This window comes from Durio zibethinus, chromosome 28 (assembly GCF_047325235.1).
Source record: "Durio zibethinus cultivar Kanyao isolate XHJ-2024 chromosome 28, ASM4732523v1, whole genome shotgun sequence".
Lineage (NCBI taxonomy): Eukaryota > Viridiplantae > Streptophyta > Magnoliopsida > Malvales > Malvaceae > Durio > Durio zibethinus.
This window is the reverse complement of record NC_143189.1, coordinates 10,324,475-10,351,838: the sequence shown is the minus strand read 5'-3', so window position 1 is coordinate 10,351,838 and position 27,364 is coordinate 10,324,475. Positions and strand designations below refer to the sequence as shown.

The 27,364-nt window shown below is 33.0% G+C and overlaps 3 protein-coding genes and 4 pseudogenes across 9 annotated transcripts; 4 read left to right on the top strand and 3 right to left on the bottom strand.

The window, feature by feature from the left end:
• The first annotated feature begins 1,151 nt into the window (after positions 1–1,151).
• LOC111281354 (O-fucosyltransferase 13-like) lies at positions 1,152–4,379 on the top strand. Of its 3 annotated transcripts, none has more exons than XM_089757161.1 (6): positions 1,152–1,384; positions 1,480–1,559; positions 2,110–2,180; positions 2,258–2,346; positions 3,205–3,426; positions 3,520–4,379. In XM_089757161.1, the coding sequence occupies exons 1-6, from the start codon at positions 1,266–1,268 to the stop codon at positions 4,253–4,255; spliced, it is 1,317 nt and encodes a 438-aa protein (XP_089613287.1). In that variant the 5' UTR covers positions 1,152–1,265; the 3' UTR covers positions 4,256–4,379. The 3 variants fall into 3 exon arrangements, with proteins under 3 accessions (XP_089613287.1, XP_089613288.1, XP_089613289.1); XM_089757162.1 differs by having other exon boundaries at positions 1,328–1,384; positions 2,070–2,180; XM_089757163.1 differs by having other exon boundaries at positions 1,337–1,384; positions 2,075–2,180.
• Positions 4,380–6,273: 1,894 nt separating this feature from the next.
• On the top strand, positions 6,274–7,399 carry LOC111280396 (EG45-like domain containing protein). 3 transcript variants are annotated; one of them, XM_022867745.2, is made up of 4 exons: positions 6,274–6,400; positions 6,525–6,636; positions 6,751–7,027; positions 7,139–7,399. In XM_022867745.2, the coding sequence occupies exons 1-4, from the start codon at positions 6,398–6,400 to the stop codon at positions 7,143–7,145; spliced, it is 399 nt and encodes a 132-aa protein (XP_022723480.1). In that variant the 5' UTR covers positions 6,274–6,397; the 3' UTR covers positions 7,146–7,399. The 3 variants fall into 3 exon arrangements, with proteins under 3 accessions (XP_022723480.1, XP_089612957.1, XP_022723481.1); XM_089756831.1 differs by lacking the exon at positions 7,139–7,399 and having other exon boundaries at positions 6,751–7,031; XM_022867746.2 differs by lacking the exon at positions 6,274–6,400 and having other exon boundaries at positions 6,407–6,636.
• A 1,583-nt stretch (positions 7,400–8,982) lies between these two features.
• On the bottom strand, positions 8,983–12,907 carry LOC111280395 (uncharacterized; annotated as a pseudogene). Its single transcript, XR_002689027.2, has 3 exons — positions 12,769–12,907; positions 12,253–12,329; positions 8,983–12,122 (listed from the first exon to the last, which is right to left on the bottom strand). The product of XR_002689027.2 is annotated as an uncharacterized LOC111280395 (transcript).
• LOC149510720 (pentatricopeptide repeat-containing protein At1g80150, mitochondrial pseudogene) lies at positions 12,765–14,693 on the bottom strand (annotated as a pseudogene).
• A 1,910-nt stretch (positions 14,694–16,603) lies between these two features.
• LOC111280983 (embryo-specific protein ATS3B-like) lies at positions 16,604–18,052 on the top strand. Its single transcript, XM_022868540.2, has 3 exons — positions 16,604–16,784; positions 17,160–17,267; positions 17,550–18,052. Exons 1-3 carry the CDS (start codon positions 16,665–16,667, stop codon positions 17,811–17,813), a joined length of 492 nt encoding a protein of 163 aa, XP_022724275.2. The 5' UTR covers positions 16,604–16,664; the 3' UTR covers positions 17,814–18,052.
• Positions 18,053–18,900: 848 nt separating this feature from the next.
• Positions 18,901–19,547, top strand: LOC111280621 (RHOMBOID-like protein 5 pseudogene; annotated as a pseudogene).
• A 618-nt stretch (positions 19,548–20,165) lies between these two features.
• On the bottom strand, positions 20,166–22,381 carry LOC149510719 (uncharacterized; annotated as a pseudogene). The gene is made up of 2 exons (XR_016334922.1): positions 20,723–22,381; positions 20,166–20,450 (listed from the first exon to the last, which is right to left on the bottom strand). The product of XR_016334922.1 is annotated as an uncharacterized LOC149510719 (transcript).
• Between the last annotated feature and the right edge of the window lie 4,983 nt (positions 22,382–27,364).

Below are 27,364 nucleotides of genomic sequence, written 5' to 3'. Positions count from 1 at the left end.
AGCAGAACACTCAGGCTTTCCAACTAGTTCCTTTGATTTTATTTTGCATCAATGATATTCTTTCGACAGTTTTCCATTCCCTAATCTCAGGTTCTGCAGTTAACTGAGCCCCTGATCGCACAAAAAATTTACTGTTTTGTGCTTCTCCCATATTCGCTATGTATCCATAAAACCATGTCGCCAACCACATCATGCATCTTCACTTGTTCACATTGAGCTGATGAATTACTTAGGTTGTGAAACTCAACCAAAAACCCCTCAAAAATACAATGATTAAGTCAGATTTGAGAATTATATAATCCTCAGGATATAGACTGCAATACAAGAGACATGATCTAGTTTTGTCATTATCCTCCCATTTTCTCATGTGTTGATTGCTGCAATTTAGCAATTGCATTTTCCATGATTGGGGGCTCCCCTTGTAAGCCTTGGCACGACCGACTGTATCTACTACAAGAGGCAGTCCATCGCACTCTGGAACTACCATTTTAGCTACTTCGGAACAGAGATCTGGATCACTAGCAAGGGTCTCATGTCCAACCTTTTCTTCATACAATTTCCAAGCTTAATCTAATCCCAAACACTTAATTTGTGAGGTTGCAGCTTTATACCATGGCATGAACCATTTGGTATCATTGGTATCTCACTATATTTTTTAAAGAGTAATGGCAAAGGTTAATTCAAAATTTATTTAAGGATTTAATATTTTATTACAATAAATTAAATTATGAATTTTTTATTTTAGATAAATTGATCCATTAAGCATATTTTTTTATCCAATTAAACTTATAAATATTTATTTTTATTTTAATTGAACTCTTGATTAGATGAAAATTGATGTTGAAAGTTAATTAATTTTTGTGTAACAAGATCTTAATCGATGAAAATAAATTTTAAGAATTAAATTAATTATAATAAAATAGTAAAAATTTAAATAATTATTAAATTTTTATTCAAAAATTTTTTATCCTTTCAGCGGGGGTAATTTTAAACTGCTTTTCTAGTGTGTAACAGTGACGTGATATCTATTAAAATTTTAAAAATAGGAAAAAAAACCGGTGATCTAAAACTTCGGTTCAATCCGAACCATTAAAACGAAATCTGTCCACAGTCCACACGACATCAGTTATCAACTCAGTCCATTACTCAATGGTGTTACATTTTTTGTATAAAAATTCTAAAACCTGATCTTTTTCTTTGATTTTTTTTTTCTCGAAACCCAGTTGAATCTGTTTAAAAGTCATAGTTAAAAAAATTTTTATGAAATGAGGGTCCAGCCATTGTTCGTAATCATCTCGACACTTTCCTTCTTCTGGGCCGTCGTTTTACTCTCTCCTTCAACGCCGTCTTTGCAGCCTTCACATTCTTCGAACTTTCCCAACAGGTTACCGATCAATCTACTCTCTTTGGATTCTTATTTTCTCTTTATATATATGATAAATTTATTTATGAATCTTTGTTGATTTGGCAAAATTGCAGTGCCGAATCGGATGTATGGAGTGTGAAGAGAATTGTGGAATGGAGGCCTTGCAATTGGTGGCTTCAGTCTCGCCTAACCCGTTAGTATTTACTATATTCCTTTGATGATTCCTGCATTAGCTTTATTGGTTATTGGGTTTTTTATTGGATTTTGGGGGGAAATTCAATGATGTATTTGGAATAAGATTATTCTTTGTGAAGGGAGGATATATATATATATATATATATATGTATGTATGTATAATTTAATGAGTTAGGTGCCAAGGGAGTAAGAAAAGGAGTGAATTTTTAGTATTTGAGAAATGGTTTTTTCTTTTTTTTTTTTTTTAGTTTTTCATGTAAAAGATAGGAAAACATTGTTGTAGTCGGTATCAAAATAATATTTGGATTATACTAATATCATATGGCTTAATGACATAAGTTCATTGATTTGTTTGATGTAGATTCGGGAGAAGTATATGGGAAAGGGGTACATTTTGTGAAGTTGTGTTAAAGTTTTAAAAGAGTGTGGGAAGTGGGGGTTTACATTAGGTTAAAGCCTTTTGTTTGGATTTTGATATTCTGAGTCAATTTTTTTAATTGGCTATCAGTGCAGACATTTGCATTGGTTTTTTTGTTGAAATCCTGCAGCTCTACCAGCCAAGATTAATGGGTATATTCGTGTGGATTGCTATGGCGGCCTCAATCAGATGAGAAGAGATGTGAGTGCACAGTTATTGTAATTCTTTTTAATCTTTTAATGTGCTCTAAAAATCAGATGTTTTCATGGTGAGGGCAGTTTTGTGATGGTGTTGGTATTGCACGTCTGCTAAATGCTACTTTGGTGTTGCCAAAGTTTGAGGTGGCTGCATATTGGAATGAATCAAGGTAATCGAAATGCAGTGAGTAGGTTATCTTGTTTTCAGGGCCTTGTAGTTTCTGAATCTTTTTTGAATATTTTCAAACATGTTAAGACATTAATGTTATAATCGTGGCTAATTTTGTCATGCTTGTAGTGGAAATACCCTTAGTGATATAGTTCGAATAATTCTGAATCTACTTATTGAAGTTAAGATTACAAGAAAAATTGAGTGTAAAATAAAACCAAAGCAATACCCGATTAACAAATGCTTCTGCTGTTGCTTGTACGGTAGTCTGGGGGGATTAGTGTTATAAGTCATGTCTTCCAGACACCACCACTTGCCCTATCTTATCGTTGCTATCATCCCTACTTTCCTTTTTCTTTATCACATTGGTGTTTGTCGTTAGGTTGATAAGTGCTTGTGCGATTCTCTTTAGAAAATTTGCAAATGGTTGTTAAGGGATCAACTTCGGAAAATTGAACCTGTACCTAACTGTCCTACCATAAATTCATAATGTTAATGATTTAAGTGCTACTGAAGCTTTATTGTTTCTTCATAGTGCCCACACTTCCCTACGGATGTTAATTAAATTGTTATGATATGTCCCATATGCTTTTTTTTCCTTTTAAATATTTAAATTATAAACAAATCTATCAGTATATACTGCTTTGTATGTACTGGAAATTTGGTCATAGATATTACAATCATGATTCTAGTAGTTGTTAACAGCTTCTTTTCGTTTAGCATTACATTTAATTTATTATCATGTGAGTGTAGCCAAAAAGTTTCCTATGGTAGAGTGCTTAATGATAACCAAACGTGTTTATGTTGCCATTTTGTTTTATGTAGATAACATCTTTTTAACTCTTTGCTTTCACCACAGTGGCTTTGCAGATGTATTTGATGTCAATTACTTCATAAAACGGATGAATGGTTTTGTTGAACTTGTCAGAGACTTGCCACCAGAGATATCATCAAAAGAACCCTATCGAGTAGATTGTAGTAAACGGAAAGGTCAATTTGATTACATCGAAAGTGTTCTTCCATCCTTGTTGAAATATCATTACATCTCTTTCACGCCAGCAATGAGCCAAAGAAGGGATAGGTATTGCTTTTTCTCTTTCAGAAATTCTCACACTTCATTTACATAGAATTATTGCATAGATGAAGAGTATCTTTTTTTTATGACATCTTCTAGGTACCCTCAATATGCAAAAGTTGCCCTTTGTCAAGCCTGTTACAGTGCATTAAGGCTGACCAAATCCTTGGAGAAGAAGGCTACTGAGCTTCTGGAAGCCATACCCAAGCCTTTCCTCTCCCTCCACCTTCGATTTGAGCCAGACATGGTAGCTTATAGCCAGTGTCAGTACTCAGGTCTTTCTCCTACCTCGATGGAAGCCATTGAAGCTGCAGGTGGAGATGATAGAAAGCCATGGACTGGAGAAGCAGCTCGCATTTGGAGGAAAAGGGGGAAATGTCCTCTCACACCTAATGAGACAGCTTTTATACTTCAAGCACTTTCTATACCGACAAACACAAATATTTACCTTGCAGCTGGGGATGGACTAATGGAGATTGAAGGTTTAACATCTATTTATACCAATGTATTTACCAAGTCGGCCCTGCTTACTGGTGAGGATTTCAAAAGCATGCATGGGAACACAAAAGCTGCATTGGATTATTATGTATCTATAAACAGTGATTCTTACATGGCTACATACTTCGGAAACATGGATAAGATGGTGGCGGCAATGCGAGCTTTTAAAGGATTGTACAAAACTCTTTTCTTAAGCAGAAGAGCTTTCGCCGAGTTTACTTCTGAAGGGTTGGAAGGGAAGCTGTTGATGCAAGCGTTATGGAAGGTTCACAAAGATGATTTTATCATGGGACGAGGGTCTGCCTTGCCTGACTGCTTTTGTGAATCCAAATTATAGTTTCTAGTTTCTAGTTTTCTTTTTCCTTTTTGTGATGATTCATTGTTAACTTTTTTTTCTAGGTATTCTTTTTGTATGAAATTCTATTGCATAATTGTAACCCTTTTAGCTGGGTTTATTGAAATTTTTTTCTGAAATTTAAACGTAAAACACTTCTATTGGATTCTTCCTTTGATCCTCAAAGGTATTTTATTAAAGCCATTCTGACTGTGTCATTTTCCCATGTCAGCATCTAGAAAAAAAAAATTCCTGGCAGAAAGCATCTAGAAATTGGATTGCTTGTGTTTGAAGTTCCTTTGGAAGCGAATCATTCATTTATTTGTCTTAAAGTTTCAATGCTCATTGGTCTCCAAGAGCTTGGGGGTTCGATCAAGTTTTCCCCTCTGAGCTGTAAATTGTACCAAAACCTTTAAGCTTGAGAGAAACTTGGGCTTAATAAGCAATAAAAAAAATTGATCTTTGAAAATGCACTTAAATAAAATAATTTTAATCAGGTGATTTTATCTCGCAATTGAAATCAAATTCTATTTTCATTTCTAAGAACTAAAAAAAAATTATATATTTGATAATTTTAAATACGGTATTATGATATGATATAAAAATTATACAAAAATATAAAAATGATATGATTTACAATTTTTATAAAAATCACATATAAATTTGGTAAAAACAAAAATAATATATTTCATGTTTAACATATCAAGTGTTGACAAAATTTGTGATATGATAATTTTGTACTTTACATAAATTTAAACTCAAATAAATATAACATAAACACATGAATTATCAAGTCTAAAAAAATTAATATTATACATAATCCCTATATTATAGTAAAATATTAAATATGTTAATTTTCAAAATTTTCTAATATAATACTTGAATTATAAATATGTTAATTAATATGATATTTGAATGAGTATTTATTCATTACTAATATCTTTTAAAATTAATCGCATTAATTATAGATTTATAATTCAAGTGTTACATTAAAATTTTTTAAATTTAAATATTATATTAAATATTTTATTATAATTTTAAAAACATTCACGAGGTTAACAAGAAGCAATGTCCCCTTGACTCAATCATTAGACTAAGAAACATACGGAAACTTAACATGGAAAATTTGGAAGAAGGAACAAGACTGCTTCGACTCGTTCATGGGATGTGTTTGCAATTTGAACTGCTGACCATATAAAATTACTTTTCTTTGCTTTCAAAACTTAATTAATTATTGTCATTAATGACTAACCACGTCAAGGATAATTAAAAGGACCAGCAACAGTTGCTAGGCGATTAGACAAACTCCTTTTAATAAGCAAAACCTGATCCCTTACTTTCCAAGCAATTGTAGCAAGTTCTTCAAGCATTGCCAATTAGCATTCTTCGACGTCATACCATAAACAAAGCCTTTTCGTATTCATCCAAACCTTTTCCCTATTCATCAAAGTCAAACCATGAAGAAAAACAATTCTTAAATAAAAAATTTAATTCAATTTATTTATATAATCACTTATAATAAGTGATATATAACAAATTTAAAATTTAAATCTCAATATTTACAATTTTTTCTTTTATTTTCAAGTTGCAACCTAATATTTGTATATATAAAAAAAAATTATTGTGGTTTACATTTATGATAAAAGTATTTTGTGCTATAAATTTGGTGAGTGCAGAATTTAATTTCATTTACCGAATAATCTTTTTGCCAAATCTATTCTTTACTGAAAGTGGATAAATCACTATCTTGTAAAGTTGCATACAAAAATATTGGGCGAATCTGAAAACAACAAAGAAATTGGCATGCTTACAAACAAAGCGAACCAGAACCGCAATCTGGAACGAATTGTCAAGATAAACATAAGCAAAATGCAATGAAATAAACCACTTTTGTACCTTATAGGTGGAAACCAACTCTAAAATTGACTATGGCTACATGTCAACCTGAAAGCCTCAATGAATGTGATTATGTCGCAAGCTAACCAAAGATGTCCAAGATATCAAGTTACTTGTACATACAAGTTTGGTAATCTTAAACGCGTTTACGTGACCTTAAATGTTCCTTTATAGCATCACATCAAGTATTGTTCTAGATGAAAGTTTCCTACTAAGATATATAAATATATATTCTCTCCCAACTTTGGCATGGTAAGAAAACTTCTCTTACAGGAGCAAAAGTTGAAGAGTGAAACGAACCTGAACCTGAATTGCACATAGCTGAAGATTTGGCACAAGGCATCATTGATATAGTTTTTCTTATTCTTCGCCTCAGGTAATGGCACTCCTGGTATTGGCAATTGTGATTGCTGCAATGATAAGCAAAGAAGCCTACTTCGTCCATGGTGATATTGGCACTGCATCATTCTATAACCCTCCCTATATACGTGAGTTTATTTTCTTTCTTCTTTTTACTGCGTTCAAACACTCTCCTGTTGGAAGAACAACTCAAGACTTGAATTATAAACAATTCATCTTCTTTACACCTTTCGATCTTGCAGCAACTAAATGTGATGGTAATAGAGAAGAACAGTTTCCACCAGGTAATCTTTTTGTAGCTGTTAGCGACGGATTATGGGATAACGGTGCTGCTTGTGGGAGGCGCTACAGATTAAGATGCCTGAGCGGTCCCAAGAGACCATGCAAGCGTAGAACAATTGATGTCAAAGTGGTTGATTACTGCCCTGTCACACCATGCCCCTCTACAATTATGCTGTCCAGGGATGCTTTTGTAGCTATTGCACATCATGGAAGGAAAATCAACATTGAATATATACAGTAAATCCCTCCTCTTTTATCTTCTTCTTTTCCTTAATTGAAAAAAGCAGACAAACCTATACTGGATTTAGGTCTCTGAATTTAACCATGATGATTGATGACATGCTGCAGGATTTGAGATAGTAGCTAGCATGTGTAAAATCAGATCAAAGTACCAGCTTCTGCCTCTGTACGAAGAACATATATGCAGGAACAAATTAGAAGTGTAATAAAGATGCTGATAGATGGAAATATCAGTAACTTTAGCAATAACTATTTTAGGCTGTTACATATAAGGACAGAAATCATGTGGGAGATCACATGCAGTTATCTACGTTACATAATACGACATTTATGTTGTTTATAAGTAATGTAAGTACAGTTTTGCTCTAAGCTGCATGATGGGCTATTTTCTAGGACACTTTTTCAAGAAGGAATTAGTGCTGCATTATTCAAAACATTTTTTAACATAAATTTTGATCCTTAGATAACATGTGATTTATGATAGAGGTAATAGCTTTTATACTCATTAATGATACTTTTTTCAGATATTTGATATCTAAAAATCGAAAGTCCTTACGTCTTCAGTTATTTGATAACTAAAAACAAAAGGAAATGGTAATGAAAGTGGGGCGAGATGTGTACATCTAGCCAAATCAAACTCCATACGCAGCTATGAAACCATTTGTTAGGTTCAAAGTTCTGCACAGGAGCCTTCTCCTCATGAGGCTCCACAAGATCCAGCCAAGCTCATAGTTTGATACTAATTTTAAATATTTCAACACTTGAAAGCATCTTCTTGACTTGCAATTCCCAAAATCAAAATTATCAAAAAACTGACGTGCAATTTGTTGAATACTCTCACATACTGGCCAATGCAGAGTTTATGCATACATGAATCACTTTTCATGATCTATCTTGACAATCAAATATAATGCAGAGTTATCGTTTAAATATAAATCACTTTTCATGAGCTATCTTGACAAGCACACAATAAAGTGGGTATTTAATTAGATGGATTGGTTGATATACAGCCAAATACAGACACAAGTTGTAATGTAGCTGTATATTGCAAATTTGAAATCACAGACACAAGTTGTAATGTCATGCGGCCAACTAAATCCATGCATCTTATAGTGGCACAATATGGTAAGAACTTTCTTATCATATATCAGAAAAAAAACATTTTGCCTCTATAATAAAATAGTCAAATAAATAATTAACAATTTTAACTATGAATTTAAATCTAAACCAGTGTCTCTTATAATCAAAATTCCGCATGGTATCAAAATATCAACATATTAATTTAGACTGAATACCCAATAAAATAGTTTCATATTTTACTTAGCAGTTAGTTATTTAACTACTTCAAAAGTCAGATTTCTGTAATGGGCTTAACAACTATAAAAGTACCAACCTGCGGCTTAACTGGTTCTGTAGTGTAAAGGACTAATTATAGACGCATTCAAGATTACACTCGTATTAAGAGTCAAATAATGAAATCCTGGTCGATACCCCCAAGTCAATTCTGCCTCAGAACCTGTCATTGTATATAATGAGTTCGATAGAATGTAATTACAGTCGGCCTGCCTGCACAAGCACCATTAGTGAGAGATTAACCCACAATTGCCCGTATCCATCCTAAGCTTCCAACAAAAAGAAACTCACTACCTGATTTACACCTTGTCATTACTTGTTTTGGAGCTAAAATGAATTTTCAAGGACTGCCAAGAAAATCTTCTCCGTATTGAGTGATCCGGTGAAAGCCGCAGTTAACCACCCACCCCCACCTCATTTAAGACCACCAATTCACATGTGAAGCCAGCTAAATATTATTTTCATTTCCATATGTCTTTCTAGTAAATCCAGATGAGGTGTTTTGCATTGGACTTTTACTCCTGTATTTTACATATGAGATCTTCCTTTTGGTTTTCGTAGCTGCAGTGTTTAGTCAACGTCTGCAAAATAAGTAATGCCTAAGAAGTTATTCCATAAGGTAGAAATTGGTTCAAAAGTTGTGAGTACTTCAAAGCAGTTTGAAGTTCCTCTTCATTTAAATCATTGGAGATCATGTTCCTCCACTCCTTTGATTTTCCCTCCATGCAAATGCCATGTAGAAAGGCAGCAAAAGAAACAGAGTCAGGAAGGAATCCCTTATTCACCATTTTATCCTTTAATTGCAAAGCAATTCTAGTCATTCCATTTTGGCAAAGGCAGAGGAGGATAGAGTATAAACAGCAGCTCTTAGAGCAGATCCTTCAGATATCATCATATTAAAAGATTCAAGAAAAAGAGACTTCTTCTCCAAAGACTGATTATCCAGAATTGCACTTGGACTGTTTGTGAAGCCATTTACAAAATAATGGAAAGTAACATCATTAGGCATGCAGTTGTTAGACAGCATCAATTCAAAAGAGAAGACTGCTTTTGCAAGTTTACCTTCTTTGCAAAAGCTCCAAATAAGTATAGTGTATGTGACTGCACTAGGTTCCAAACCACAAGATTGCATTTCTTTAAAAGCTTTTTCCGCTGTATTGAAATCTCTACTTTGACAAAACCCATTGATCAGAAAGGTATATGTCACCGCATTGGACTTGCATTTTCTTTTCACCGTCTGTCCAAACATCCTCAGCGCACCAATCATGTCATGCTGCTTTATGTAACCATCTAAAATTGTAAAGTGAACTCATCTGGAGTGACATGTGCTTCTATCATTCTAGTGACGCATAACAGTGCTTCCTTCATCCTTCCAAATTTGCAGAAACCCTTAATCAAGGCATTGTATCCCACAACACCAGGATCCATGCCTTTTTCAATCATGGTTTCAAACAGTTTCTTTGCCTCATGGATATCGCCATTCCTGATGAACCCATCGACCAGTGTGGCATAAACAAATGCATCAGGGGATACATTTTGGTCAAGCATCTCGGCAAGGAGGACTTTAGCACTAGAAAATTTTCCTTTCTTGCAAAGACAATTCATCAATACATTATATATACCAGCATCAGGCAGAACTTCCCTTTCAACCATCCCGTGTCTAACTGTTAATGCAGCATCCACCTCTCCATTGCAACAAGTCCATGGATAAGAGCTCCAAAAGCAACTAAATCAGGTTTATGTCCTCTCTCTGACATTTCAATCAGCAAATCCAGTGCCTAGAAATGTTCCCCTAACCTGTAACAGCCTTGTATCAAAGGGGTATAACTAATTTTATTAGGTATCAATCCCCTCTTTGTTGCCTGCTCCAGAAGCTGACCAGCTTCTTGAACCTTCCCATCCTTACATAAACCAAAGTGCTATACGAAACAATATCAGGTTTACATCCACTCTCAATCATCTGCTTTAAAGTGTCTGTCACTTTAACTTCAAAAGCATGCTTATATTGAGCATCAATAATAGTGTTATGAACTTGAGTATTAACAGCCATTTCCCTTTCTTTCATTTCTTTGAAAAGCCTATCAATTGCCTTGAAATCCCCTTTCTTGCAAAACCCATTTGTCATAGCTCCATAAGTCTTCAATGTAGGCAACAACCCCTTCATTTTCAACTTCTTAAAATGCTCATTAGCCCTTTCAACATCACCTTTAGCAGAGTACCCATCAATTAATGTATTATAAAATACAATATCCGGAACACACCTTTTTCCCCACCTATCCTCAATCAATTTTTCACCTTCCTCAACCTTCCCTATGTTACATAAACCCTTCACCATTATACAGAGTATAATTATCAACACTGCCATCTCTTACAACCATTTCGTGAAACACTTTACGGGCGATCACAACTTTTTTAAACTTCACAAGTGATTTAAGCAACGAATTACAAGCAAACAGATTAGGAACAGAGTTATAAATCTTAACCACGGAATAAAACACTTCAAGAGCTTTATCAACAAAGCCATAATCCGCATAGACGCGCATAACAAAGCTTAAACCTTCATGGGTAGGCTTTATTTCTTCCATTTTCATGTTTTCCAGCGCGGTTTCGATCTTGGAAAACAGTTTGGATCCCACTAAAAGCTTTAAAAAAGAAGAATAAGCCAGCCCATTAAGGGGAAAATGCTTGGGCTCTTCTTTAGAGGCCCAATCAAAGAACTTTATACGTAATTCAACGTCGTGTATTAGATCAAACACGAAATGGGCAATCTCAGAAACGCGGGTTTCGTCATCATAGAAACGTGTTTCGAAGGAATCAGGCCATTATGGGGTGGGTTTTGAGGATTTGGATGGTTTCATTGATGAGGTTTTTTAGGTGGGGTGGGACGCGAAACGGTGAAGGAGGACATCATTTTGGGGTGTGGAGAGGTTTGATGCCGGAGAGAAGGGATTTAGACACGAGGAGGAGGAGAAGGGAAAAGAGAAAAGAGATGTGAGTTTTATTAGGGGGTTTTATGGGGTTTAAAATAATGATCATTTGGGGAGCCACAATCTTTAACTTCAAATTTCTTCTGCACTTCGGCTTCTAGCAAGAATGTTGGAAAACTTTGCCTCTCAAGAGAAAATTTTACCTTCTGAAGTTCTTAATGTCATAGTAAAATTCAGAACTTTTAATGACCTAAACTTAAAGTTAGTGCCTTTCTATTTCCATGATACCAACAATGCAATTTTTTTTTCTTTTTTGAAGTAAAGAAGAGTGTATGGCTCTTTCCGAAAAATAAGGATAAAAACAAAAGGATGAACGTTTCATTCATGGAAGCATACAAAGAACAAGCTCCTCAAATCTACAACTTTTTCCTATTAAAAAAAGAAAAAAAGGAAAACCAGCCATTCTGATATTATAGTAGTGGGATTGCTCTCTCTAATCTTTACAAAGCATTACGAAAAGCCATATCGTTCATCCAGCCCATAAAACTACTGCCAAGCACACTAAGCAAACAATTGTGACAATATCTCATGCCTAACCCACTGTCGGACTGAAGGAAAACCCAAATGTTTTCCCGTCTTGCAATCTCACTGAGAGAAACTTAAGGGGCTGAACCCTTTACCAATTCTTTCAATGAACCCTTCTTAGAGCCTTGAAATGCACTTCATTCAAGAAACCAACCTCAAATTCTTTAACAATTTAGTGGCCAACACCAAACATCAATAGAGAAAGCCTCCAAGTGCACCTCCCAATCCTGCACAATACAAAAGGTAAAATGGAACTTAGTTGCTCGGTTATGCACCTTTCTTTAGAGAAGAGTGATATGACTTAACCAAGCACATCCTGCCACTTAACCCAAAATCATAATAATATGGGATACTCACTGATTTAGCATCTGATCATATCTAATTCAGAAGAGTTTTCCTTCTTTCCATGGCCATTCTATCCTTCATCATTGAAGCTGAAACATTTCGTTAAGTCAACACCTCAGAATCCAAGTTCAACACATCAAAACTTGGAATTTTGCTCAGGTAATTTATCATGTACAGAGCAGGATGTTATTAAGGACCAAAATGAAAACTTACATATGAAAACATACATCCACAGGCACTGAAGACAAATTTTGGTTCATGTAATTTAGAACCTAAAACGAAAAATTGCCAATTCTATGTTGACAAGGTGCAAAAACAAAGATAACAATTCATTGTTATGGACTGTCAAACACCATATGCATGCTTCATTGAGAAAAAAAAAATGGAATTGCAAGTGCAAAACAGTTTAGCAAGCATCTTTCATTTACAAAAAGAAAATAAAAGTTGCAACCAGAGGAGCTCCATGTGCACAGAATGAAACAAATCAGGGGAGAGAGAGAGAGAGAGAGTAATTGCATGAGGACTTACGAGAATTTTGATTTCTGCTATGCATTAGAATTCTCATTCATCAAGGACTTGTAGAGGTGGTACAACAAATTAATTCAAGAAAAATGGGATCCGTGTTTGCTTTGATGCTAGCCATAAAAATCTATCTCCAATTTGTTTCATGAAACTACAACTGCATGGGGTAAAAGAAATATCAGCTTCTTTTAAGCTGTGTTTTTACATAATCAAACTGATCCTTTTTCATTCCGTCATCTTGATTTAGTCTTTTGATAAAACAGATTGCAAAGAATCCAATTGAGTAGAGGAAAAGGGTGGTATCCGACTCCTAACCAATGTCATAATCATCTTAGCCTTGCCCAGTTGCCCATTTTTCATAAGACCTTGGAGGAGTGAATGAATAGTATCCACATTTGGAAACCAATTCTTCCTCATGCAGTCTTTACACCTTGTATAGGCCAAATTGTACTCCCCTCCTTTGCAGAGATAATGAATCATGGTCTGGTAAATCTTAACATTGGGCTTGTACTCGCTATGACATTCTAGAGAAGAATAAACCCTTTTAGCCATTTCAAGATAACCGGCCTGGCAAAAACCTTTGATTACCAAATTGTAAGTAACCTCATCAGGGTCTATCCCAATTTTCTGCATCAAACGCATCACATCATTAGCTTGCCATGCCAGTCTCCTATTAATCAAATACTGGATCCTAACGTTAAAAGTTGTAAGATTAGGTCTGCACCCCTTATACACCATAAGATTCCACAACCCGTTACCCATCTCAAACCAGTTTTTCTGATAGAATGCTGAAATGAGTGTTGTATACGTAATGACATCTGGCTTTATTCCAAGCCTTTCCATCTGTACCATTATCAAATATGCTCTATCCAGAAAATCCATTTCACAAAATGCCTTGACAACTATATTGACTGTATATGTATCCAACTCAACAATGAATTTTGGTGGAACATCGGTGAGAAATGCCTCAATAGCTCTTAAATCACGAGTTTGAATCAAAACATTTAGTGCAGCATTGAATGATTTAACAGTTCTCTTACATCCATACAAATGCATATCATAAAAAGTGTCCATAGCATGCTTTATCATCCCAGCCTTACCATACAACGTTATAATCCTCATAATGAATCCTTCTCGTCTACCCTGTGGAAGAGTTTTCTGGTGCTCAAGTAAATGCTCAATGTAATCAAAGCGGCCAGCCCCGGCTAATCTATCAATTGTATCTTCAAATGCAAACCTATTCTCAATGACAAGTTTATTGTGGGAATTAGCCTTGAATAAAGCGAACAACTTATCAGGGTCTCTTTCAGCTTTAAGCTTGGAAAGGGCACTTTCTTGTAAAGGTATTATGTTTGATGGTTGCTTTGAGAAAGCTGCAGAAGTATCAGTTTTTGATGCAATGGCAGCAGAACCAGAAGCAAAAGCAGCATGACAAAATCTGCGAATTGGTCGCAGAGATAACATGTTCTGATATCTTTTCATCCATACGACGCCAATGTATCAAAATATTGTTCAACAATTTAAGAAAATTGAGAATCCCAGAAACATGAATCCGGCCAATGAACAAAAACTCTAAAAGGACTTTCATCAAACAGAACCATACCCAGATATCAAAACCCTTTTCTCAAGGCACCATCATCAAAAAATACTCAAAAACACAATACCCAGACGTTGATAAAAGAATCAAATGCACTATCTTGAACAAAATGAAGAACCCAGAAACAAGAACACCCAAAAACACAGATTAGCAGGCACGAAGTATACCAAAACAACCAAAAAAATCCTTGCTCTGATCAAAAGTAAAGAGCATGAAGAATATAAGTTTACCGGGAAAGTTAGAAGGGATCTGAAAGAGAGCTCATCATTGCTATATGCTGGTTACGGTGGTGGTCGTTTAGGCTTTGAGGGGGGAGGGGGGGGGGTTTGGGGTTTAGGTTTTGCCATTTTGAGTTGAGTACATGGGGAGACAGCGTGGACCTCTACGGGAGTTTGGGCTAAAAGGAAATGGATCTAGTGCCATCTCTAAACATGGGCCTCAAAATTAGAGTAGTACTACCTTATAACTTCGTTTTTTATGCACTATCATTAGTTTTATTTTGTAATTTTATACACAAAATTAAAAGATTGACATATCTTTCATTTATTATGTATTAATTTATTAATCTCGTTTATAAAATTTAAAATTTTCATTAATAGCAAATAAAATCAATTTTATATAATAATGTTTTTTTTTAATTTAAAATTTACATTCAATGAACTGTCAAATTTATATTTATATATATATTGTCATAAGTTAATAAATTATATTATATTTTTACAAACTATTAAAATAAATATATAAAATTTTAAAATTTTAAACAAAATTTACTTAGTATTTTTTTTAATTTTTTATTAAAAAACTAAAAATACTACTAATCAGCCAAAGGGCTATGGATAAATATAGAAGATAAATATTAAACTGAACAGGTAAAAAATAGAATGCGAAAATTTCATGCACTCGCCCTTCAAAATGAGGTTTTGTTTTGGGTTAATAATATGAATAGTTTTTAAATTATATTAAAATATATAATGAGGTTTTGTTTTGGGTTAATAATATAAATAGTTTTTAAATTATATTAAAATATATAATGTGGTATCTAAACTTTAAAATTTTAATGTGATTTTTAATTTATAAATTTATTAATTAATGTAATAATTATTTTAAAATAATTAATTTTAAATGATGATAAGATAAAAAAATAATTTTTTAAATATCACATTAATTATTACATTTATAATTTAAATATTAAATTAAATATTTTTAAAATTTAAATATTATATTAATCATATTACTATAATTTAAGCATTATTCATAAAATTAATTTTTTTTATCAAAGATTATATTACAAGTTGGACGGTTGCCTCATAGTTTTTAGGTTGTAAATGTAAATGGCATCCAGAATTCGTCGTGGAGTCATACAAATCCCCACTGAACCATCTTTTTTGATAGTAGAGGCCACTGAACCATCTTTTTAAACTCCCCCCACCCCCCCACCAAAAAAAAAAAAAATCAGCTTTCAACTACTGCTCTCTACCACGGTGCTTCCTCTTTCTGTTGGATGCGCAAGATTTAACATTTTGTTGTCTATCTGAAAGTTAGATGCGAATTCATATCTATGTGATCAACCATATGCTAAAGAATCTTTTATTTTTCTTAAATTTATATATGATTTTTTTAAATAAAGTTATTTTTTTATTATTTTTTTTATCATGTTTAAAATTATTAGATCTAACAAAAAAAAATTAAAAAAGAATGTAGTTTTAATTCATACTTATTGAGGAAAAAAAAAAAGGAAAATGGGATGGAAAAAATAAGAACTTAACTTGATTCCATTGGGGAAAGAGACAGCTATCCAGACAGGAGCGAAGACAAGTATGCCAACTAGATTTATCAGACAAACAATGAAGAATATGCCAAGTAGATTTATCAGACAAACAATGAAGAAAACTTCTGAAACCCTGTATTGGGCACTCATCTCTAGGGTGTTTTTTCTGGTAGATAAAATGAACGGCGGAAACATCTGCACATAAACAATATGGGATTATTCGTCAATCGTCATTGTGTCTTTCGGAACTTTATTAATTAATAGACTTTTACAGTCCTACTGGGCGAGTTAGGTGACAAAGGGCGAAGATATTGGAGGGCAAAATAGAGACATTTGGTGGATTATTGGATTTAAGTCAATTAAAAGTTTACAATAGCATACAGTGTTATGTTATGTGATAATTATTCTTTTACCTGAAAAGACTGACCTACCCTTCATTACTAGAAAGCTCAATTAGTTGTTTATTATCAAGTAGGACTTCTAACTTTGCTACCCAGATATTAGATTTTCTCTTAGAAAAATTTTGTATTTGGGAAGATGATCAGAGCAGCGATCTTTTTGCTCCCCTTGACTTTCATCTTCTTCGCCTTAGCAGACGCTACGAGAATCCTTCCACTGCCTCACCCTCTCAAATCCTTCAAGATCAATGCTACCCAGGTATGATTCTAGTTCTTTTCCAACTGATCCCAGACTTTTTTCTTGGTATTCAAGGTTTGATAAGAGTCTGGCACTCTACCAACAGCACACATAACTGTTGCTACAAGTAATTAACATCCATTTCCCCATAGCTTAAAACATCTTCTAAGTATAGGATTGTGTCAGTGAGAGTTTTCTTTGAGCAAATCTTGCTAGGAAACTTCAGTGTTACAAGTTTCCTGTTTATGAAATTTCCAGGAAATCTTCCTAGAGCTAGCTAAGTGCATAAAGGAAAAGACAAATAGTGTCCATTTTTTCATGGTGTAGCCCATGCTGTATGGATTGTTTTACTTTTATAACGTCTAAAATAAGTCTTTTATATTGCTTCATCCATAGAATGCGGGGAGCTGCTCTTACTCAGTGTCAATAAGGACAAGCTGTTCTTCAACTTCCTATACACGAGATCAAATTAGTCTTGCATTTGGCGATGCCTATGGAAACCAGGTATGCTTGTCTATGATCATTAACATACTGAACGAACCCCAACCCCAGATGTATTCATTAATTGCCCTTTAATGATCCAAAATGAAATCAGTAGGAAAAGAAGGCTGCTAAAGATCTTTTTGACTGTTCTGACTATTTAATCTTAGCCTCCCGTACAAATGTATTCCATGAATAATTCAGATCTCAACTGCTCGTATGTTTTCACTCAGACCCTTTTTAATTAGTGGAATCATGAAATTGGTAAGGGGCGTTTGGTTAAATGATTGTTGCTTGAATGATTAGGTGTATGCACCAAGGCTGGATGATCCATACTCAAGGACGTTTGAGAGCTGTTCTACTGATACATTTCAAATAGAAGGTCCCTGCACATACCAGGTTTGCTATCTGTACCTCTACAGGAGTGGATCTGACGGTTGGAAGCCAGAGAGTGTGACTGTGTACGGCTATTATACCAAGTCTGTCACATTTTATTACAACACCTTTATTCCTTCTGGGATTTGGTATGGCTTCAATCTTTGTAATGGAGGGGTTTCTGCATCCGCTTGAACGATGTAGGAAATGGGGTTCTAGCTGATGTTAAAATCCCTTTTGGATCAGATGTTTTGATTTCTTGAAACTTGTGCTCTGGCACCTAACCAGGATTTATACCCTCGTTTATGCTAGATATGCCTATAGCCTTCAAATATTTTGAAATATTACCATATATGTTGTCCAAACTTCAAAACAAAAATAAGCTGCTCATAGAGGTTATTTATGGTTGTGGTCTACCACAGCCTACGTTCAGTTCTATGGGATATGACCACTTGAAGTTAGTACGGTTAAGTATTTAACTTAAAAACATTGATAATAGACCCAAAGCCCAACTTCAAAATAAATATCTAACAGATGTGGAACAATTAGTAATACTTTAACATACCCTTATCATGTGATTGGAACTTAAAACTGATTGATAATAGGTAGAGAGCTCAACTTGAATACAAATATCTCGACAATGGGATAATTAACAACACTTTAACATGTCATTATCACATGATTGGATGGCGTAACACGCAAGAGTAACGGAACAGAACTTGGGTTCATTGTTGATTATTCAATCTAAAATGAATCAGCAATAAATAGTCGATCCAATGTGAATATAAGACCACAAGAAACTAATATTTAACAAATGTGGAATAAGATCACTTTAGCAACTACCATAAGAAATTTCACAGAAGGATGCAAAATTCAAAAGACATGCATGTTTTTAGTTAATACCAAGGAAACTCAGGATGGAATGCTGAAACAGATTCAGCTGGGATAATCTATATTTTCCGCACTGAGGCAGAGTAGTATTATGTTAAGTAAACTTCTGTAATTTTCGTTTTCGCTGCCTGAAACAACTAGAAGCCCTTGATTGGAAACTGGTAGTAGAGGCCAAGCAAGCTTGGCGCCTGATATCCTGCATGTGGCGTCATGCTGGAGTCATCCATTTAGTTGCTAATATGGTGAGCCTTTTATTCATAGGAATCCAACTAGAGCAAGAATTTGGATTCTGTAAGAACTTAATCATTAAATACAACTACTGAGCTTTCATCAACAAGGTAACTAATTCTCCAGTTACTTGAACATTGCAGTGAGAATTGGACTCTTATATATGCTTTCTGGCTTTGGAGGGAGTTTGAGGTCTGCTCTAACTCCTGGTCGTAGACAAACCATACCTGTTGGTGCATCAGGCGCACTTTTCCGACTGTTGGGAGCCATGCTTTCAGAGCTCATTACAAACTGGACAAACTATACAAACAAGGTAAACACTGTATGCTTTACAAGATTTTAAATTGCATGAGAAAAACAGAAATCTCTAAGACAATGATAAGATTATAGAATAGCAACAGTTTAATTTGAGAATAGAGGGTTCTAACTTTTCTATTCAGTGTGAAGCTCTGTCGACCATGTTGTTGATTATTACCCTAAATCTAGCGGTTGGATTTCTACCTCAATGTGGACAATTCAGCTCATATAGGAGGGTTTATGTCCGGATTTCTGGCGGGATTTATACTTCTAATGCGTCCTCAGTTTGGATATGTAAGCCACAAGCACAATCCACCTGGATAGGAGATCAAACATAAAGTGCCAAGGCACAAATGCAGCCAGTATCTATTATTGGTTGTCGCCTTAGTCCTTTTAATTGTGGGGTATATTACTAAAAGATCTACTGAAGATTTTGACAGTGAAATTAATCCAGCTTAAGCTGACTTTCTGGCATTTTGGCAGGTATGCGATTGGTTTAGAAAGGCTATTTGAAGGACAGACTTTTTAAAGCATACTTCTTATGGACTAAGAGACCATTTTTGTATCAGCTCAATTGCCTCTTCCCCAAACAACACATAAGCATGATACAAGAAACTCCCTTTCACCTGTTTTTATGCGCATTGTGAATATGAACAATCTATTCTAATTTTCGGTATTTACAAGATTTCTTGGCCTAAAATATTTGTAGTCTCCTTTTATTCAAGCAATCAGCAGTTGGAAAAATAATATGATAGGGTCAATGAGGAAGCAGTCTAATAGCAGATTCAGGCACTGTCATTTCTTTGTAGTACATTTTCAGTCAAAGAGTCAAGAAGTTTCAACCATGTAAATACAAGAAGTTATTTATTTACCATGCAGGAAACATTAAAACAAAATTTATGCAACTCATTAAGAACTTGACTACAGTAATAAATACATTGAGATCTAAGGCTGTTGCCAGTGCAAATAAGGTGCATACCTCTACCTAACCTACAAATTCTACATGTCAAACAATTTATTTCCACATGCAGTCAGAACTTGCAATGATATTGAGAGGACAGGAAAAAAGATGATCTAATAAGAAAACAAGCTAAATTTGGGACTTAAATTTCATATCACTTCATAACCATTCAAACAATCAAGCTTCCACATCATGCTTTAAGAAAGAGGAGTGATAGAGAGAAGAAGCAAAATTAAGATGAAGAGAACACAGAACAAAGAGGAAGATTATCAGTAGAGGCTGTGACAGTCAGGCGACAGCATAAGTGAACGGTATTAACTGGCCATTAGAGAAGAAACCATTTGAAACTGCCCTGTGCATTGCAAAAAGTATTACTGTAGCTGACAACTAGTTTAAATAAGGCTTTATCAAGGGAAGCTCTAATTCCATGACAACCCACATGAATAATCAGAAACCTGACAACAAGAAAAATAGACGAGGAAAGATACTGTTTTAGCATGAAACAGGCTATACTTTGAGCAATAAGCTTTAAGCATAAGATCTTATATGTTATTCTATTCTATTGGATTAATGACTCCAGAAGGTATCTCTAAGGAAACAAGGCTATTAAAAGTTATATTACGCCACTTCTACTTGAAAGAGAAGTTCTATAGCCGATGAAAACATCAGAATTCATATACAACAAGGCATATTAAATTCAGACTAAGAATTCTTGATTCATGCTTACCATCTTAAGTTATTCTGTTTATGAAGCAAATAACAGCTGATCAGATTAAGATCCCCTCCATTTCTACTTCCCTATATAGATTTCTTTGAAAAAGTGTTGACTGACTATATTATTTCATATCTCACATGAGTCTGAATAGCCAAAAAGTGCTTAACGGTTGTTTGCAACATTGTCATACATAAAATCCCTTATGAACCTGCAACCAACCAAAAATTAAAAAAAAAAAAATTATGGCAGAGATCATAATTGACTACCTCCATAAGCTAAGGGAATAGAATCATACACCCATTAGAAGACTATCAACAGAACCATCAGAAGGCTACCATCAGAACTGTGACCTACAACGGAACCAGGCTAGGCAACACCTGAATAGTACAGTAGTAAGCATATTCCTACCTATCAGAAAACTATTAATTATGCATTCCCTGATGTTGCTTATTTAAGGGTTTCAAAACATAAAGAGATGGTAATAAGTGGCTCATGTCATAAGGCACCTTACTCTTTCTATTGAACGTTATGTTCCATTAGTTGATGAGATGCCATCTATCAAGGCCACATTCCTCATCAAGTATAAGTTCACAAATGACGAAATAGTCAAGCATTTTATTATCCAAACAAAGAAAGAAAGAAAATTAAGCCTACTGTATCACATCCAAGAGAACAGACAACCAATAACAAATAAATCCAATGAGAAATATATATATATATATATACATATTCAACTTTGACTATAAAAGCATTCATGAATGACAAAATTTTTGGCTCATTCAATTCAGCAAAATTATATCAGAAAAATTGCAAATGCAATACTAAAAATCCAACCATTTCTTGAAATAAACAAAGGTCTCGAGAGAGATTATGCCATCAGGGGTACAATGACTTATCTGTGGACAAACTCCACAAGGAACGGAAGCCAAGGCCCCCACCTTCGGTTCTCCTCCATACCCTCTGTTACCAATGCATTCATAACAAACTTTCCTAACCGGAATCGAAGCAAACTCCCCTGTTCCACTACTTTTCACTTCCATAACCTCATTATCCAAAACCAAAGCTTTGACAATCTCTTCAATCTGCTGTTTCGATAACTCAATCTGCGAAACTTTGCTCCTCTTAATGGCAACCCTCACCCCTTCCAATGCAGCAACCTTCAGACCATAAATCTTCCTCCAACACTGCTCTTTCAAAACATTTACAGACTCGGTATCAAGACTACCTTCAACAAACCATGCCCCACCGGTTATTTCAGTTGATGGCTCAAAATCAGCAGAGACAAAATGCTTCCTACCACGGCTTTTGATGTTTTTCACTTCTTTTATGAGATTCTTGGATACAATGACTTAAGACATTTGGTATCTAGGTTGTCAGGAAGGTTAATTTCTCGTTTCATGTCTCGTTGGAAGATTCCTATGTCTCGTTTACCTTGGATTATATCATGAGCAGCTCGTTCATGTTGTGTTAGAGAATCGGAAGTTGAGCCCGGTCGTTTCCTTTTCAGCGAATTAGGCCTTTGTAATCGACTCATTCTAACATAAAACAGAAATAAAAGAAAACAAAAAAAAAAAACAAGAAATTCATGAATATTAGTATATCAGTAAGTTATATTTATGCTAAAATAGTTGCTAAATTTCGTCTATAATACATCAAAATTTTTTTCCCTGAATTTTCTATTTCCTAAGCAACCAAAACCCATTGAAGTACGAGAAAAAAAATTTCAAGAAAAAGTGGAACAAAAACTGACCTGAGAAAAGAGAACCGCATTGTAAATATAATCGATCGAAATTGAATCAGATATAATATTAAATTTAAATTTAAGTTCAATTTTAAATTTAAAGATTAATTTGAATTCTATCAAATTTTATTTTTTTAGTTAAAGTTTGATTCGAGAAAAAAATTAAATTTTTCGAGCTTATTTAATTAAGCTTGATTAATATATAAAATCGATTTTTATATTTAATAAAATCTTGATTATTTATGTTTGAGCTTAAATTTGAGTATTTTATTAATTAAAATAATTAAAATATATTAAAATATAAAAGATTAATTAAGCTCATGAGTAACTTGAATCGAGTATAAAAATATTCAAATTTGATTCGATATATAAATCAAATTACTTAAATTTAAACTTGACTCGATAATAATCAAATCAAAATTAAATTTTTTTAATCAAATTTAAATAATTTATAAATAGTAATAAATAATTTACATTCATTGCTATGATACAATGAAACAAAGAGAGAAATAGAAGACACATCCCATCTTCTTTCTCAGGGCCAGGGGCTGCCATTTGGGCTTAAGATTATTGCTACCTTCCATTTATGGGCCTACACTGCAAGTCTGGGCATTGAACAATCCAATCTCATATTCTTTATATCATGTCATATATAATATTATCTTACTTAATACATGATTATTTAGTTTTTTTGGTATGACAAGATAAGGTTTATTTATATATAATTCTATGTGGATAATTCATGTTATTTACATGTAAGATAGTTCTTTGTTTGCCTATCAAATAATCTTATTATTTAAATTTTAAAAAATTAGATTTATTCAAAATTTTTTATATAATCTTTATCCTCATTTAAATGAGATAAGATTATTGGAATCCTTCCAATAAAAAATTAAAAATTAAAAATCTCATTTAAAATTAATCTAAGCAATTTTTTTTATATAGAACATGCACGTATTCTTTATCTTGCATTTAAATTATATAAGTGCATTGTAAAATAATTTTCAAATTTTGGACTTCATTTATTTATTTATTATTATATGTTACGTAAAGCATGGATATACTTAAATATTGCATTCCTATTATTAAATTTGCAATATTTTTTTAATATTTTTTTGTCTTAAATTAATCAATCTTTTGTAAAACTAAATGCATGCACGAAAGATGTGTGTTGTTATAATTTTGTCATGTACATTAAATAAATAACCAATTTTCACCTTAAATTATTTTTTAGTATATAAATTTAAGTAAAGTGATAAAAAATTTCTTTAATAAGTTAAATAAGGCCTTAGGTCCATAACAACATATAATACTTATAGTTGTTTTTTATTTGCATTACAATAACATTTTTTCAATGTTTCATATGTCCTATAATGTATATAGAACAATGATAACTCTCTATAAAATTCCTTAAGAAAATAATTAAGAATAAAATGATTGAAAAGATATTTTTATATAAATGGTGAATTGAAACTTTGGTGTAGGGTTAGATCAAAATCACATGGATAATAAGATAATAATATATGTACATAGATAAAAAGATAATAATATATGACAAAACATTCATTAACCAAATAATTAATTTTTTATTAAAATAATGCTAAATATAAAAAAATTAAATTATTGATTTTTTACTAAAAATATGCAAAAAGAATTAATTAAAAACTAAAAATATTCTCTCTAAATTAAAAATCACACATATTTCTTCTATCTTTTTTCAATTTTCAAATATCTTATTATTAATTTCTTTTTAAATTCAAAAGACAAATATTTCTTTAAGCCTATTAATAATATGTGTTATGCCATTTTGTCCCATTATTTAATTTTCCTTTAAGATTTATATTGCTTTTGTGATTTTGTCGTTTATTTTACTTATATGATTTCTTCTTTTGACATTATTTTTATTTAATTCCTTTTTGTTTGTTACACATTTCTTAATTGATATTATTTTAGTATTTTAATCAAAATTATAATTTTGCTAAGGTATATCAATACCTCTTTTATTATTATTTAATTGATCATTGAATATTATATTTTTATGTTCTTCTAAAAACCCAATATTATATTTATATTCAAATTTTCTTTTTTACTTTTTTGATCCTTATCTATATTTCCTATTTTTTCATATTTGTTTCAGTATTTTGATCAAAATAATAATAGTACAGTTTAATTCTCTCATAACATGTTAATTGGATATATATTTATATTTTATATATGTCATAAAATTTTAAAGATAGATATAACTATAGGAAAAATACAAATTTTAAGATGTAAACACATTTAAATACGTAAAATAATTCATGCATTGCATGGGTCATAAATTAATTATATATAATGTAATATTACAATATACATAGTTAAATAGCGGTTGGTAACATGTAATCCTTCGTGGAAAACCTATATTATTGACACTAGCATAATTCTTTAATTTGTTGTCTACTAAATAATCTTATTTTTTAATTTTAAAAATGTTGAAAAAGATTAGACTAATCCAAGTCTTTTAATGTCTAATAATTTATAATCTTTATCATCGTTTAAAACATATAAAGTTGTGATCAGATGTTGAAAGATTGAATATAAATGCCACAGGCATTATCACATTTCCTGATTCGGTCAATGCCATTGATAGCCACGTTCTTTCAGATGGTACTCTATCCCAATTTTCAGTTACAATTATGGGTGGGAACATGATTCTTGTAACATTTGAAAGTAGAGAGGATTTGTTATCAATACTCGAAGAGGATCATGAATGGTTCCTTAACTGGTTTGTTTCTATTAACGAATGGAAATCAAATGATATATGCCAGTCAAAGCTTGTTTGGTTGAATTTGACAGGTATTCCATTACATGCTTGGCATTTCAATTTTTTTGCTGTGATAGGGAATTTGTGGGGAGAGGTCATATCTTTGAATGATGGCACAAATAAGAAGAGACAATTGGACATTAGCAGAGTTCTCATCTTAGTCAAGGAGTGTGCTCTTTTCCTGATGAAGTCAGCATATCGATTGATAATGAAGTCTTCTCCAACAAAATCTCAATTAAGAAGCATTATTCGAATTCTTTTCATAATAAGTGCAATTCTGGGTGCAAGTTCAACCATTATCCTCATGAGTTTGGCTAGTCTTCACAGACTGATAAGGTGAATTATAAACTCAAAGAAAAGGCGATGGGTGATTTAGATGAAAATATACCCACTGACGTGATGGCTAGTTTTCAAAAGGTAAAACAATAAACTCCTAAATATAGTCCTGATATCGAAGTTAATTTTAATCATGCAGCTTTAGGCGTGGATGATACTACTCGTGGCATTAGCGATAGTGTTGACGCGGTGAAAGATTCAAATTCAGGAATTATAAGAGTATGTTTTGATATGGATGTCGTGAACATTCATTTGGAAATTTGCAATAATGGTGATATTGATTCAAAGCGATCAGATAATTTTAAACAGTGTAGTGCAGATGCTATTCAACAATTATAGATGTTCTTTTTGTACTATTTCTATACTATTTAAGCTTTGTTGCTTCTAACATCTTACAGTTATATTTTTTTACTTCATTCATAGAACGTAAGATTCTTATGTACAGCAACAATTACAGATGTTGATCTATCTAATAAATGGTTCTATATTGCAATAATGGTGTAACGAACATGGAAAAAAAAACCAGTTCTTACGTAAACCATTTACAATTATATTTATTGGATACTAAATATATTATTAATTTTGCTTATTTTAAGTCTTTCCCAACAAAATCAAGTTTATATATGATTATAAAAGATTGCACTAGACAAATAGATCTATTGGCATTTGAAAAACTAGCTAAAAAACTTACTGATTTAATAATCCAAAAAATGGCTTCCAAGGAAAAAATTGACAGGTTTTCTTTTACCACCCCTATCATTGAACTACTTGACAGAGAAGAGTCTCTTGAAATTGGGTTGACACAGAACATCCTTGACTACAAAGTATTTGACTCTAGCAACACAAAGAGAGGGAAAACTATAAGTGCTGCCATAACTGGAACAGAACAAGAAGTCATAGCATCATACCTATCATTCCAACAATAGGAAACAGTCGAACCGGTATCCATATCACCTGTACCCGTTCACCATCTAGACCAATCAAGCATTACAATCCAAACACAACGTTTAAACTCACCATTAGGAACTCTAATCCCATGAGAATTATCCCCTAAAAAGTCCCTTGCAAAGAAAAATATACTCAACTATAACCTTCTTGAAAAATCCCTTGTAAAGAAACCAAGGTATGTCTCAACAAACTTCTGTCAGCATAAGCTTCTCAATCCAAAACAAAAAAGAAAAATGGTACTATCACTTCTAATTGGTTTATGCAGGATCAAAAAATGTAAGGACAAGCTTGACATTTAACACAAGTGTGACTTCACAAGTTGTTATATTTTTGTTGTACTTTTTAGGAAATAGTAACCATATTGAATCATTCTTTTTGTGTCCTCATTTTATTTATTAGGTCTATGCCAAGTTGCAAAGTTGACTATTTTCTTGAGTTTCATCTTTTGAAGACATGTGTCCAATTATGTTACTTGTGCTTTTTTGGTTTTTCCCTTTCAAAGAATATTAGACTACATATTTCATTTTTTAACATTTCTTTTGATTTTCAATTACCTTCATTTATATAGAATACTGATTTATTAAGACATTTTTTTATAGGAACAAAAACAAAAGGATGAATAAAAATTATTAGGTAACAATTTTTTTTGTACATGTTGATATAGCTTTTTTGAATTCGAAGATAATGTTCTCATGCACAACCAACCTACATAAGGGTGAACCTGTACATGTACAAAGTTGATACACTTTTTTTTTGTTAAGAGAAGTTTCACTTATTTTGTAGACATTTAATAATGATAGCTAACAAACTAACTTTTGCGAATCAG

Bases quoted from the DNA above. Each gene is read 5' to 3' on its own strand.
- LOC111280983 (XM_022868540.2), top strand. From the start codon at position 16,665: ATGATCAGAGCAGCGATCTTTTTGCTCCCCTTGACTTTCATCTTCTTC. The intron at 16,785-17,159 runs GTATGATTCTAG...CTTCATCCATAG, and splicing joins TCAAGATCAATGCTACCCAG to AATGCGGGGAGCTGCTCTTA. The intron at 17,268-17,549 runs GTATGCTTGTCT...TTGAATGATTAG, and splicing joins GCGATGCCTATGGAAACCAG to GTGTATGCACCAAGGCTGGA.
- LOC111280396 (XM_022867745.2), top strand. The intron at 6,637-6,750 runs GTGAGTTTATTT...TCGATCTTGCAG, and splicing joins CTATAACCCTCCCTATATAC to CAACTAAATGTGATGGTAAT.
- LOC111281354 (XM_089757161.1), top strand. From the start codon at position 1,266: ATGAGGGTCCAGCCATTGTTCGTAATCATCTCGACACTTTCCTTCTTC. The intron at 2,181-2,257 runs GTGAGTGCACAG...TGGTGAGGGCAG, and splicing joins TCAATCAGATGAGAAGAGAT to TTTTGTGATGGTGTTGGTAT. The intron at 3,427-3,519 runs GTATTGCTTTTT...GACATCTTCTAG, and splicing joins ATGAGCCAAAGAAGGGATAG to GTACCCTCAATATGCAAAAG.